At 43.3% G+C, this 15123-nt stretch overlaps 1 protein-coding gene across 9 annotated transcripts in view; it reads right to left on the bottom strand.

Annotated features, from left to right (window-relative positions):
• pcbp3 (poly(rC) binding protein 3) overlaps positions 1–15123 on the bottom strand; it is a 137280-nt gene that overhangs the window by 23514 nt on the left and 98643 nt on the right. For 7 of the 9 annotated variants that reach the window (XM_011489554.3, XM_078939349.1, XM_078939351.1 and 4 more), the window contains exon 8: positions 13728–13856. The exons of the other annotated variants lie outside the window; for them this stretch is intronic. In XM_011489554.3, coding sequence (XP_011487856.1) covers positions 13728–13856 — 129 coding nt within the window. The remainder of the gene's footprint in view (positions 1–13727; positions 13857–15123) is intronic. 9 annotated transcript variants of the gene reach the window in all.

Genomic DNA, 15123 nt, shown 5'->3' with positions numbered 1-15123 from the left:
TAAATTATTGGAAGAGAGGTGGGTTTGTAGTTGTGGGGTGACAGTTTTTTCAAGGATTTTTGCAATGAGTGGAACATTAGAGATTGGGCGGTAGTTATTGAGACTGGTGGGATCAGAACCTGTTTTTTTCAGTATGGGGGTGACAGCTGCGGTTTTGAGAGCAGGAGGAACAGTTCCAGTCTTAAGGGAGGCGTGAATGATGCTAGTAATGAGGGGGGATAAAGAGGGGAGAGTAGCCTTGACCAGAGCAGTGGGAATTGGGTCAAGTTGGCAGGAGGTGGTTTTGGATTTGTTAATGAGTTCTGTGATTTGCTCAACTGATGGTAGATTAAATGATGAGAATAGCTGATGTGGGGAGAGAAGAGCTGGTGCCGTTACATTTTGACTTGAGTTGGATTGAAGTTGCTGGTGAATGTCATGGATTTTTGAAGAGAAATAAGACGCTAGGGTGTTACAGAAGTCAGAGGAGTACAAATGAGGAGGAAGTGAATTCTGGCAGGTTTTTGTATGTGAGAGGATAGAAAATAGGACCTTTGAGTTGCCATTAGTGGAATTTATCAAACCAGAGAAAGATTCTGTTTTGGTCTTGGAGATGGAGTCTTTGTATTGGATGATATGGTTACAAAACATGTCTTTATGAATAGTGAGCCCAGTTTTCTTTTAGAGTCGTTCTAGTTGGCGACCTTTAGCTTTGAGTTGTCTGAGGAATGGAGTAAACCAAGGTGCAGAGACGTTGAACGAGATAGACCTTGTTTTGAGTGGGGCGATAATGTCTAGAAAATTATGGAGGTTATAATTGTAGTGGGAGATCAGTTCCTCGGGAGGGGAGGCACTGTCAGGACTGGGCATGCTATGGATGAGTGAGGATAAATTGTCCAGGTTAATGTCCGTAATTTTACGAAAGCTAATGGTGCGTGGAAGATTGGATTTAGAAACAGAGAGGTTGACATGAAAAGATAACAGCATATGATCAGAATACGGGAGAGGGTCTGGTTTACAGTCCACAGGTGTAACACCCGAGCAGCAAACAAGGTCCAATACATGACCCTTAATATGGGTGGGAAAGTTGACATATTGATTGAGACCAAAGCTGTCCAGACAGGAAACAAAGTCTTTGGTGAGGGAGTTGGTGTCACTGTCCATGTGAATATTAAAATCCCCTAAAATTTTTATTCTCGGTGAAAGAGTGGAAAGGAGAGTTAAAAGAGCAGAAAAGTCAATAATAAAATTTTTGACTGATCTTGGGGGTCTGTAAAATGCAGCAACAATAGTTGGTACAGGGCCAGAGAGTTGACATACACTTGCCTCCTAAGTCTCATAAGCAGGGACAGTCACAGGCGTTATCCTCCAACTCTCGCGATAGATCATCGCAAGCCCCCCTCCGCGGCCGGAGCCACGTGGTTGCGCGATGTAAACAAACCCCGGAGGGGTAACATCATTCAGTGAGGTGAAGTCATTTGGCTGCTGCCATGTTTCTGTTTGGCACATAAAATCCAACTTGTGGTCGAGGAGGAGATCTTGGATGAGATGACCCTTGCTCGTGAGAGAGCGTATGTTCAGAAGACCAAAGTTGGCGGAGAGTTTGGCGGCCGGATCGTTAGGTGACCGAGGTAGACGGGCTAGGAAGGTTTGATTAGCGCGGCGACCAAAGATTCTCGGCAGATGGCGACTGGCGGACCAAAATGACTTGATGGAGTTGGAGTTGGAGTTCTCATCACGGATGATCCGACGCGAGCCGCAGTGAATGTATCTCCGAAGAGGCTGGAATATGATGTCCGGGTGCTAGAGCAGCACTGGTGGAGGTGAATCGAGTGGAGAAGAGCGAAGCTTGGCAAAGTCAGCGACAGAGTATTGGAGCAGGGCTGTCAGAGGATGCTTGAGAAATGACAGGATGATCCAGGCGACTAAAATCCAAACACAGTTGATCCACATTGTGGCAGCCTTGGGAGTAAGCAGCAGGTAAGCTAGCTCTCACAGTGCGTGTATGGTGATCCGAGCTCAAACGTTAACGTACACTGATCCAGGTGACAAACTGCAGATAGCTGCGAGAAGGTGATGAGTGAGGAAAAGTCACATTAGTAGCAAAAGACATAGTCCACAGGGGCAAGTAGAGCCTTAAAGTGGCATAGAGTCCAGGGAGCAGCTGCAGCCAAAACGCGCCAGCGTTCACTCAACCGGAAGTCATCAAATTATTTATGTTGTTTTATATATTTTCTTTACCCTGATCTTCTTTCTTCTTCTTTCTATTTCGGCTTTTCCCATCAGGGGTCGCCACAGCGAATCATCATTTTCCACCTCACTCTATCATGAACATCTTCTACCCTAACATTAGCCAACTTCATGTCCTCTGTTAAGACATCCATATATCTCCTCTTTGGCCGTCCTCTTTCCCTCCTGCCAGGCAGCTCCATCTCCAACATCCTTCTACCAATATATCCACTATACTTCCTCTGAACATGTCCAAACCATCTCAGTATGGCTTCTCTGACTTTGTCGCTAACACAGGCAACATGAGCCGTCCCTCTGATGTACTCGTTCAATATCCTGTCTAACCTGGTCACTCCTAAGGAGAACCTCAACATCTTCATCTGACCTCCACATCAGCCTCTTGTCTCTGTCTCACTGGTACCGTCTCTAACCCATAGAGCAGAGCTGGTCTCACCACTGTCTTGTACACCTTTCCTTTGAGTCTTGCTGACACTCTTCTGTCACACAACACTCATGACACTTTCCTCCACCCGCTCCAACCAGCCTGCACTCGCCTCTTCACCTCTTTTCCACACTCCCCATCACACTGAACTGTTGACCCCAAGTACTTAAACTCCTGCACCTTCTTCACCTCAGCCCCCTGTAACCTAACGCTTCTACCTTGATCCCTCTCGTTCAGACACATGTATTCTGTCTTACTACGACTGACCTTCATGCCTCTTCTTTCCAGACCAAACCTTCACCTCTCTAGCTGTTCCTCCACCTGCTCTCTACTCTCACCACAAATTACAATGTCATCCTCAAACATCATTGTCCAGGGAGATTCCTGTCTTACCTCGTCTGTCAGCCTGTCCATCAGCATAGCAAACAAAAAGGGACTCAAATCTGATCCTTGGTGTAGTCCCACCTCCAACTTGAACTCCTCTGTCTGACCTACAGCACATCTCACCACCTTCATCCTTCTCTCATACATGTCCTGAACTACTCTGACATACTTCTCTGCCACTCCAGACGACCTCATACAGTACCACAGCTCCTCCCTCGGCACCCTGTCATACGCCTTCTCTAAATCTACGAACACACAACGCAGCTCCTTCTGACCATTTCTGTACTTTTCCATCAACATTCTCAAAGCAAAAATGGCATCAGTGGTGCTCTTACGGGGCATGAAACCATACTGCTGCTCACAAATCTCCACCTTCTTCCTAAGCCTGGCTTCCACTACTCTTTCCCACAGCTTCATTGTGTGCCTCATCAACTTTATTCCTCTACAGTTGCTGCAGTTCTGCGTGTCACCCTTGTTCTTAAAGATCGGGATCAGAACGCTTCTCCTCCATTCCTCAGGCATCTTCTCACTCTCTAGAATCATATTGTAAAAACTCATTAGAAATTCCACTGCTGTCTCTCCTAAGCACTTCCATACCACCACAGGTACCTCATCAGGACCAACGGCCTTTCTGCTTTTCATCCTTTTCAGAGCCTTCCTAAACTCATCCTTTCCAATCTCTGCTACTTCCTGCTCCACAACAACCACATCTTCCTCCCTTCTTTCTCTGTCATTTTCCTCGTTCATTAGCGCCTCAAAATACTCGTTCCATCTTTTCTGTACACTCTCCTGGGTTGTTGGCACCTTTCCATCTCTGTCCTTAATCACCCTTATCTGTTGCACATCCTTCCCATCTTTGTCTCTCTGTCCGGCTAGTCTGTACAAGTCCTTCTCTCCTTCCTTTGTGTCTAACCTGTCATATAGCTCATCGTAAGCTTTCTGTTTTGCCTTTGCCACCTCTCTCTTCACTCTACGCTGCGCTTCCTTGTACTACTGTCTACCTTCCTCAGTCCTTTCTACATCCCACTTCCTTTTAGCCAACCTCTTCCTCTGGACGCATTCCTGTACTTCCTCATTCCACCACCAAGTGTCTTTACCGTCTTTCCTCTTTCCAGATGTCACAACTAGCGCCTTCCTACCTGTTTCCCTGATTATCTCTGCTGTAGTTTCCCAGTCATCTGGAAGCTCATCCTGACCACCCAGGACCTGTTTCAACTTCTGCCTAAATTCCTCACAAGTTTCTCCATTCTGTAGCTTCCACCACTTGGTCTTCTTTTCTGTTTTCCCTCTCTTCTTCTTCCTGATCTCCAGAGTCATCTTACACACCACCATTCGGTGCTGTCTGGCTACACTCTCTCCTTACCAAAACTTTGGAGTCGTTAACCTCTCTCAAATTACCTCGTCTACATAGGATGTAGTCCACCTGAGTACTCCTACCTCCACTTCTGTATGTCACTCTATGTTCCTCTCTCTTCTGGAAGTAAGTGTTGACTACAGCCATTTCCATCCTCTTCGCAAAGTCCACCACCATCTGTCCCTCCAGATTCCTTTCCTTCACACCAAACCTGCCCATCACCTCCTCATCACCTCTGTTGCCCTCACCAACATGCCCATTAAAGTCTGCTCCAATAACAACTCTCTCTCCTCTGGGGATACTCTCTATGACCTCATCCAACTCACTCCAAAATCTCTCCTTCACTTCTAACTCACAGCCAACCTGTGGCGCATACCCACTGACTACATTCACCATCACCCCTTCAATTTCTGACTTTAGGCTCATCATCCTGTCTGAGACTCTTTTCACCTCTAGAACACTGTTTACAAACTCCCCCTTCAGAATCACTCCTACCCTGTTTCTCTTCCTATCAACACCATGATAGAACAGTTTGTATCCTCCTCCAATACTACGTGCCTTGCTGCCCTTCCACCTTGTCTCCTGCACACACAGTACATCTACCTTCCTTCTCTCCATCATGTCTGCCAGCTCTCTGCCTTTCCCTGTCATTGTGCCAATGTTAAGAGTCCCTATTGTCAAACCTATGTTCCTGCCATTTCCCTTCTCTCTCTGACCACGGACCCTTGTGCCTCCCCTCTTTCTTCGACCAACAGTAGTCAAATTTCCGCCGACACCCTGTAGGTTAATAGCATCGGTGGCGGTCTTTGTTAACCCTAGGCCTCGACCGATCCGGTACGTCTAAAGTGTTGTGGATGATTCGCATGGTTCTTTTGGCAATTTTTACACCGGATGCCTTTCCTGACGCAACCCTCTTTATTTATCCGGGCTTGGGACCGGCACAGAAGTAACTGGCTTGCAACCCCTGTGGCTAGATTATTTTCTTTACCCTGATAATTTTCGTTTAAGTCAGGGGTGTCAAACATACGGCCCGCGGGCCGTATGCGGCCCGCCAGATGGTTCAATCCGGCCCAGTCATGAAGAGTAAAAAATTATAAGAATGTTTAAAAAAACAAGCACGTTTCTAGTCCATTCCTGTGGCAAGTTATGATTTTTTAAAGAAAAAAACGAAATGCGCAATTCCGCCACTAGGAGAAGGAAAGGCTAAAGCAAAACAGGTGAAAATGCATATCTTTGCACCTGCCAAAAGTGAAACCTAACGGCTCTGTGTCTGAATAAGATGTAGTTTGGTTCCCCGCAAGCCCCACTGCTGTTACATTGTCATAAGAATGATCAGTAGTGACTCCCTTATGACCAAGATGTTGTCAAAAAGAATAAAAGGGTTGAAGTGAAGTGCTGAGCTTTCCAGGAAAAATGGACAAAGTTTTATTTGTTCACAGAGTTGAATGCAAAACCTGCGTGCTTGTTATGTCATCAACAGGTAGCAGTGCTCAAAGACTATAATATTCAGCACCACTATGAGACACTGAGAAAAGTTTCACCATTTGCAGTTAAGAAAAGAGAGGATTTACCAACTAAAACCTGTCCTGAAAAAAAAAATGTCTGCATTTACTGCAGCGTGATGTCAGTGATGGAGCAGTGACAGACACCTGATTGCAGACAAGTTGGAGCAAACATCCAAACCATTTTCAGATGCTGAACCTATTGAAAAATGCTTCATGCTGCAGAAGTCTTGTTCCCTAAAAAGCAGTCTGTCAAGGATTATGATTGCAGATACAACATCTCTGAGGAGACTTGGGCGCCATATTAAGGAATCCAATCATTTATTGTATTTTCGGTCACTATTGATGAAAGCACAGATACAGATATTGCAAAACGGTGCATATTTCTCAGAGGTGCTGAAGAGACCGTCATAGCTGAGTTTCTTGAGTTGATGGACCCAACAACAGCTGATGACATAGTCAGTTCTCTTGTTACAATACTGGACTATGTTGGAGTGAACTGGTCACGTGATGTCAGTCTGGTCACTGATGGCGTCCATTAAAGGTCAGGAAGAAGGCAGGTGTTGCCACAAAATTCAGGCAGAAACCAGGAAAAGATTCTTGGACACTTCATTGTGTTTTGCACACTTGAATGACAGTAAATATGTTTCTGCTCAGGATCTGAATCCTGATATTAATGGCTGGCTGAAGTTTGAGGAGAGAACGGAGGTTGTCTCCAAATTCTTGTTTAATTTAGTTTAATTATTCATTGATTTGCACATTTACATTTTAGGCAGATGTTTCATTTTTTCCATAGCCCTTCTTGAGTTTATTATAAGGATTGATTCAGTGTCAAATGTCCAATATTCAGTCTGAATAAAATTAAATAAACTGAAAAAACTGATAAAGTGAAATGCATTTTATTTTACATCCATTGGCCTCTGTGAATGAGTATGAATGTGTAATAATAAGAGATTAGGCTACCATGTTGGCTGAGGCATTTTTTCCAACTGAGTAAAAAAAAAAAAAACAGAAAAAACAGTTTTTTGCTTTTATCTTACTGGTCCGGCCCACTTGGGATCAGACGCCTCGAATGCGGCCCCCGCACCAAAATGAGTTTGACATCCCTGGTTTAAGTACTGATTTTAGAATAAGCTTAGTTACTGTTGGGCTATTTCACGGCCAGCCGCTGGAGGGCGATCATCACGCTGGTACAAAGTAGTTGGAAAAAGAATGTATTGAACATTGAATAGTAAACTTGTGCTTTTTGATAAAGTACTCCAAATTTCATTGAATGAAAGGTGTCAAATAAGCAGAGAGAAGGAAGACAGGCACTTGGATAAACAATAAAGTAAAGGAAGTAAAAAAGGATGCTCTGACACAATAGTTCTAAATGCTGTTATTCTTTGTGTTCTGAGATTTTTTATTTTACAATGAACCATTTTGTTGATTCATTGCCTGACATCAGAGTAATCCATCTCAAAGTGCGTACTTCCTATTTGTTGTTCAACTACTCTATTAAGTTTTGTCTACACCGTCCTATGCAACGCTTGTCCAAGCGACCATTTCCAATGAAAAATCTTTAAACGCATGTATATGTGCATTTCAGGCTTCTGTATTCAAAACTCTTACATTTACGCCTAGGTACAAATTTTCAATGATCATTTTCGGGTTTTACGTACAAAATGCACTGCCATGGAATGCACATTAAAAATTAAAGCCGCAAGCGGCGTTGTATGGCACCACTGCTGCCCGCACCGCCCTCACCACCTTCACCGCCCTCACCGCCCACCTTTGATCAAGGCAAGTCAAAGCTGCATTTGCTAATTATGCCATATATGCTAATGTCGCTAAAAGTGCTAGCATTGCGATCAGCATCATCAACTCTCTCAGAAAAACACATTGCTCAAAATGCTAATTATGCTAACTATGCTAGCTATGCTAATGTAGTTAAAAGTGCTAGTATTGCGATTAGCATCACCAACTCTCTCAGAAAACACATTACCTGAAATGCGAATTGTGCTAACTATGCTAGCTATGCTAATGTAGCTAAAAGTGCTAGCATAGCGATCAGTATCATCAACTGACTTAGAAAAACACATTGTTTAAGATGCTCATTCATTTTTTTATTTTCATCTTCTTATCCGTTTGTCCCTTTCGGGGTCATGGGGCTGCTGGAGCCTATCCCGCCCACTTGTGGGCGAAGGCAGGGGACACCCTGTACAGTTTGCCAGTCTTTCGCAGGGTAGAGTGTCTGCAATCACACACCCATGCACTCTCACATTCACACCTAGGGACTATTTAGATTGACCAATTAACCTATGAAGCATGTTTTTGGACGGTGGGAGGAAGCCGGAGACCCCGGAGAAAACCCACGCATGCACGGGGAGAACATGCAAACTCAACACAGTAAGGTCCCCCATTGATGTTCTGTTTCAGGTCCCCCAGCTGGGACTTGAACCGGGGCCTTCTTGCTGTGAGGCAAGAGCGCTAACCGTGCAGCCCTCTTGTTTAAGATGCTAATTATGCTAACTATGCTAGTTATGCTAACATGGCTAAAAGTGCTAGCTTAGCTTAGCATCATCAACTGACTCAGAAAAACACATTACTCCATTGGTGAGAGCTATATGTCATAAGTTAGTAAAAAAAAAAAACTCTTTTTTCAAAATGGCGGCTTTTCTGTTGATTTTATCTCCATAGCAACCATTTTGTGTTTTGGTCGCAACGGGAGGAGGAATAGATCGACTTCAGTTTCAGACGAATCTTAAAAGTAAACTTTTTGTTGTCCTTGGCAACAGTGGTTTTATGCTTACCACGCCCACAATCCTTATATGTTCCAGTGTTTTTCAATGTATTCAGTTTCAGGCATGAATGCATGCATTCAAATGTCCCAGTATTACATTGAAAAACACAAGAGTTATAACAGTGGTAGCTTTGGTAGCTCGCCACACGGCCCCCCTATCAAAATCTACAACTTCTAATTGCAACATTTTATCCAGAGTAGATGGCGTTGAATGCCCAAAAAGTTTCGAGACGATCGCTGAAAATCGCAACGACAAGTTTACGTTTGAATCCAGTGGTAAAATAGATAAAATATAGAAAATTCAAGATGGCTGCCTTTTCCCGAGGTCAAAGGTTGACGAAGAGGTAGTTGTGAACTCTAGCAACATGTGTGTGAAATTTCTTGAAAAGAAATGTTCATTTTTTCATATTGTGTAAAAACGTGAAAATGGCGAGATTGCAGACTTTGGCACAAAATGGCAGCCAAACCGTAGGTGGTGTTGCCATCCCGTAATGACTTCAAAACTTCCTTTGGATATCGCGGTCAAGGGTACATTGGTTTCGTTAGTCTATTCTCCCCAAAAAACAGTTGCGAATTTTGTCGTTTTTGCAGAGTCATCACATTTTTTTGCGACAGATTTTTGCTTACCACGGCCACATTCCTTTATCGATCTTGTCGTGCGTAACATCGTTTTGGTCAGCATGGGCCAGAGAATCGCATATTTCCTCTTCACGACATTCCAATAAAAAATGTGCGAGCTGGCTAAGATGGCAACGGTTGGGAATTCGCCACGCACACGCTGTTCTAAATCTACAATTTCTTATTCCAACATTTTGTCCACATTACCTTGCTATGGATGCCTGAGAAGTTACAAGACAATGGCAAAAAATCCCTAGGACGAGTTTTCGTTTGTATGTGGCACTAAAGGGGCTTTTTTTAAAATGCAGGATGGCGGCCTTTTCCCAAGGTCAAAGATCAACGACACTTCTGTGGTGTTTGTAGACTGGACCTGGCAGCATGTGTGCAATTGCGTGAAAATCGCTCAAACAAAAGTGTTGTTTTCTCATATCGTGGGAAAACACAAAAATCGCCAATTTTCAGAGTTTGCCACAAGATGGCCGCCAAGCTGTAGGTCGTGTGGCTGTCCCATAATGATTTCAAAACTTCTTTGGGATATCCCCAACACGTGTGTTTCGGTTTCGTAACTGTATTTTGATGTTTTTTTGACGGGATCGCTGGCCGTGATGTCATCGTCTTGGGGGGTGTGACGTTGACTTTGTGGAAAATTCATTTGCAATTTATCCCAGGTGTGTGCCCATTTTGGTGACTTTTCGTGTATGCGGCGGGGGTCACATTTTCGCTGAAAGGCGGCGAAGTCGTTCCAACTGCGAAAAACAATATGGTCCTTGCAGTTAGTGACTGCTGCTGCGGGCCATGATTAAACCAAGTCAAACTTTGACGAATAAGTGAGTTGGATTTTGTACCATTGTATGGATGTTATCCCTTTTAATTCACAAAAGAAAATTTTGAAAATTGATCATGGAGGAGAAATCAATAATTGCAGTTTGTGGCTGGCCGGAATTCTATGACACCAAGTCTTTCATATGTCGGAATAGAGCTGTGAAAGAAAAAATGTGGAGCCAGATTTAAGAGATTTCCACCACTTTGACATTTTGCACCAACCCTTTTCCAACTGTAGGTTGGTGGACATGCAACAACATAGCAAATGAAAAAAAAGAAGCCCCTCCCTTTTTGTCCAATGTGAACACCATGTGCTAAAAGTGCATTGCTGAACCTGCGTCACATGCTCCGTGTGACAGTGGCATAAGAACTACCCTCATATCCTCCATCACTCATGAACCTCCTACTTGGTGTTACTACAGCTAACCTTTACTAAAATCTTTACTGTTCTTCCTCCAATTGTGTACAAACCATCTCAAACTTCTTCCCTACATTGATCTTTAAAACATCTAACATGCGCTATTCCTCTGATTTATTAATTCCTAATCTTCAATGAATTGCTGAGTCAGGTGGCCGAAAGGGCTCACACTACATACAAAAGAAAAAACGCAATGGCATTATCCGAAGCACAACGAAATTACCCGAAGCACAACGACATAACCGCAGCAATAGCGTTAACCTCAGAACAACGGCAATGAGGACTTTGTTTTTTCCTACCGGCGGAAAAAAAAATTCAGTTTCCATCTATTCGGTGCAACAGAGTCTTAGAATTCTGAGAAAAATGTCAGAATTATCTGTGACCTTTTTCTTTCTTTCTCCATATCCCTAATCCTCTTCCGTAAGTGGGTGTACGGAAAAAAAATCGTAAATTTACGAGATTTAAGTGGAGGTGAGCATACAGTGCAGCAGCAAATAAACGCAGCAGCAGAGCAGACAGACTAAACTTAGTTGAAAAGGTAAACTGAATGTTTATTGATAACGTTCCCAATGTTTGGAAGCTCATTTGTTTGATTTACGATTTATTCCTGTTTTATTTATTGATGGGTGGCTTGCAGGATTTCTGCAGCCCGATGAAGTTGTCGCTGACGGTGTCGGTGTCCCTGCACCTGTCCACTTGAATCCTTTCTTCCTCCATTAAAAACAAGATCTCTACGTCTGTGTGACGCTTCCGCCTGAGAAGAAGCAGCATTTTTTGGGATTGTCAACGTTCTAATGCTAATATAACAGACCATTTTCATTCCTCTTTATTGTTTTATGTTAAAACGGGACGTTTCATCTGGAGGAGGGGGCGTATGTAACACTGTTTACTTTCGCGTTGGTGTTCGGATGACAGGTTCGGTGACAAATGAACTTCAGGGTGTGTGAATGAAAAGGAGAATAAAGGCTGCAGCGGTCCTCTACACCCAAACGTGTCTCTGAGCTCCTTATTTTACAGATGAACCTATCCGGAAATAAAGCTTCACAAAAGGCTCCGCATATTTCATCTTCCAGCTAGGCTCCGATAAACTGAAAACTTTGGTGTTTTTTTCCTCGTTAATCGATGACTTTTTTCTTGTAAGTTTACGATTTAAATGTCGTAATTAAAAAAAAAAAGGCAAAGAGCATTAGATGCAGATGTCACTATGTGGAGAGCTGGGTAAATTTATAATAACAGACAAACGTTATAGACAAACGTACGGTATATTTGTACGAAATTATGTTATCTAGTAAGAAAACACCCTAATCTTTTCCAAATATCACGTAGCTATCAGGAGCGCCGAATAGTTTGAAACTGAATTGTTTTTTTCCGCCGGAAGGAAAAAAAAAACTCCTCATTTCCATAGTGCTGAGATTAATGCTATTGCTGCGGTTATGTTGTTGTGTTGCGGGTAATTTTGTTGTGCTTCGGGTAATGCTGTTGCGTTTTTTCTTTTGTATGTAGTGTGAGCCCTGTCTGTGCCACTCCAGATGCAAACCACAGCTTTTTTCTCTGTATTGTGTCATAGGCTTTATTTAGATCAGTGCTTCTCAATTATTTTTTGCAAGGTACCCCCTATGAAAAAGAAAATGTTTTGCGCCCCCTTAACCCCCCCCCCCACACACACACACACACACACACATACACACATTCACGCGGTGACAATATATATGGAAATAAGGAGACGTCATAAAAATGTCTACACTGGTTGATAAAGAAAGACATTATTAGCATGAGCTGAGTAATCAGATGGCACGTGATGATCCTGGTGTTGCGCAATCTAGCGCTCCACGTGCGCTGTTCCACCTCGCAGCCTGAGCTCACTATCCCTCCTCTCTCCTTCTCACACGCGCAGCTGTGACAGGAGACGGGTGCAGCTGCAGGGACAGCAGTTTACAGGTTTCAGGCTGCCGCTGTCACCACCGTGTCCCCTTAAATTTGGGCCCCGGGTAATTGCCTGTATTACCTGTGCCTAAAACCGCTACTACTGCGCGCCCCACTATTTGAGAAGCACTGATCTAGATCTACAAAAATACAATGCTGCTTATTCTGACCTTCTCTGTTCTTCTCCAGAAGTATCCTCACTCCAAATATTTCAACTGTGCTTCTCTTCCTTGGCATGAAAACATATTTTTGATTTCTGATCCCAGTCTAACTTCTACTACCCTTTCCCATAACTTATTTGTTTAACTCAACAGTTTCATCCATAGTTTCCACAACTCTGCGTATCTTTCTTCTCTTCAAAAAGGGAACCCGAACACTTCTCTTCTATTCTTCATTCATTCTCTTACTTTCAAAGATCTTGTTCAACAGTCCAGTCAGAAACTCTACTGCCACCTCCCCTAAACACTTCCATACCTTTACAGGTATGTCGTCAGGTCCAACCACACAAAAAACACTTTTTTTTAAATTTTATATTGATGATGTGTCGTATCATGACTAAATGCTTTCCATTGAGTTGATTTGATTTAGGGTCAAACACAAAATGGCAACGTCATTTTGGTAAAACCTATTATTTTACCATACCACAGTGTATTTTACAAAATTTTCATCTAGGTATACTACAAACTCAGTTCCCTGTTTAATGATAAATGTAGGCAACCGTAAATTCAAATTAACTGCAAGTTCAGAGGTGTAAGGACTTAACTGGAAACCCTGCAGGAACATGTGGGCCACGACAAATCTGCATACTCAGTTTCTTTAGGAAGGAAAAGCAGTATTTCTTTGACATCAACTTTTTTGGGGAGACCAATCTGCCTATATAGCCATCTGGACTTACAACTGTTCTTCATTTAGAGGTGGTGTTGCCCCAAACAAGTCTGTCTACATTTACACTGTGGCTAAACCAGAGTGCAAAATCCAACAGCCAGAGTTGTGTTGTTTTTATGCCCTCAAAGATCTTGGAATACAAGATAAAAATGCAAGCTCAATAGTACTGGCAATAAAATTCTAAAGTATAATACAAAAATAGGTTTAACCTCCTGAGAGCCCGTGTGTACAAACGTGGACAAATAGCTTAGAGAAATAAAAATTGCACTCAAAACAAAAGCTCAGGTCTCAGGAGGATAATACATATTATTTGCTATAGATGGGTTCAGTTAGCTAAGGACTTTTCTTAAGGACAATAAGAAAGACAAATATTTTTGCTTTCAACATACCTCCAGCATGACCACACAAATTTGTTTGACACACTGAATAATTGCTTCTGGGGTGCCAGAGATTGTCACTGCGCGCTCTGTGGAGTTGGGAAGCATGTCACCCGCCACCTGAACCTGGGCCCCTGTTGACTAGAGAAGATGAAGTAACTGTGAGGGACAAGAACTTGTTAACAATGACAATCTGCACCACATATAAGACAGCAGAGCTTATCTATAGTATGCTGGTCCACAAGATCTACTTGTCTGCTTTTGTTCTGTTTTTTTCCCGGATGTTGTTGCTCACTTGAATCAGTAGACTCTGAAGGACTAAAAAAAACCTCTAAATCAGCAGATAGTAAGGTAGGTGTCATGGTTTGAGTTTGTTTTGTCTTGGGTTTTGTTCTATTTCTTGTTCTGTCATGTTTGGTTCTGTTTCCTGTTTTCTTTTGAAAGGTGTTCTGTGTTGTCATGTTCCTGAGTTTTACTTCCTTGTCCCTATCTGTCCTGATCATGTTCACCTGTGTCTTGTCTGCCCTGTTTGTATATGAGTCTTGTCTCTGCCTTCCTCTTGTGCTGGTCCATTAACGTCTTCATGCCTCTTCGTCCCAGACTGTCTTTTCCATGTTTCACGCCACGCCACAGTGAGTTTTGTTTTGTTTTGTGATCCTGCTCTGCAGCGCCTTTTGTTTGTCCTATTAAACCCTCTGGTCTTGGAACCGTTTGCCTCCCGCCTCTGCATCTGGGTCCTACCTGCTCTCGAGCCCCCCTCACCGTGACAGTAGGTCTATTCCTGGCCGTAGAAGAAGAAATAGCGAGTTCTGTTGTAAACAAACAAAGCTGCGGCATAGAGTGAGATGATCTTCTAAACGTGCTTTTATTGTTGTGGTTATGTGCCTGTTATAATTTTTAAATATATGAGGCCAGTTCTTTATTCTTGGCAGAACTGACTGGGAAGAAGAGTTAGGATTAGGATACGTGCTTTATGACAGGAATGAACAACATTTAGCCTTGGGTGCAGTTAAAATTCATTCAGTCAATGCCGCAATGTGCATCCTGGCTGCACGTAGATATGTGGAAATAACACCAACTTTTATTTTGTCTGGACATGACTGGTAACACACATCCACCTTATTGTTTACATGGCTTCTAAGGACTGCGCGGCATTTCTGCATTGAAAGCGGCCTCTGCCAGTTCCCACACCGCTCCTCTGCTCGGAGACACAGTTCTCCCGGGAGACACGGTTCTCCTGACTTCGGCAGCTCGCTCACGCAGGGCAGCCACACAGACTGCGGTCTGAAGCCTCCTCCAGATCGCATAACGTAACAAAGCACCCTCCCCTGCCCGCAAACACCAAGCTAGATGATGAAATGGCTGAATATCTCAGCTCCCGGCTCTCTGACAACCCATACCAAGGCAG

Source organism: Oryzias latipes, chromosome 21, assembly GCF_053564925.1.
Source record: "Oryzias latipes strain Hd-rR chromosome 21, Olatipes_Hd-rR_3.1".
Lineage (NCBI taxonomy): Eukaryota > Metazoa > Chordata > Actinopteri > Beloniformes > Adrianichthyidae > Oryzias > Oryzias latipes.
This window is presented reverse-complemented; position numbering and strand designations above follow the sequence as displayed.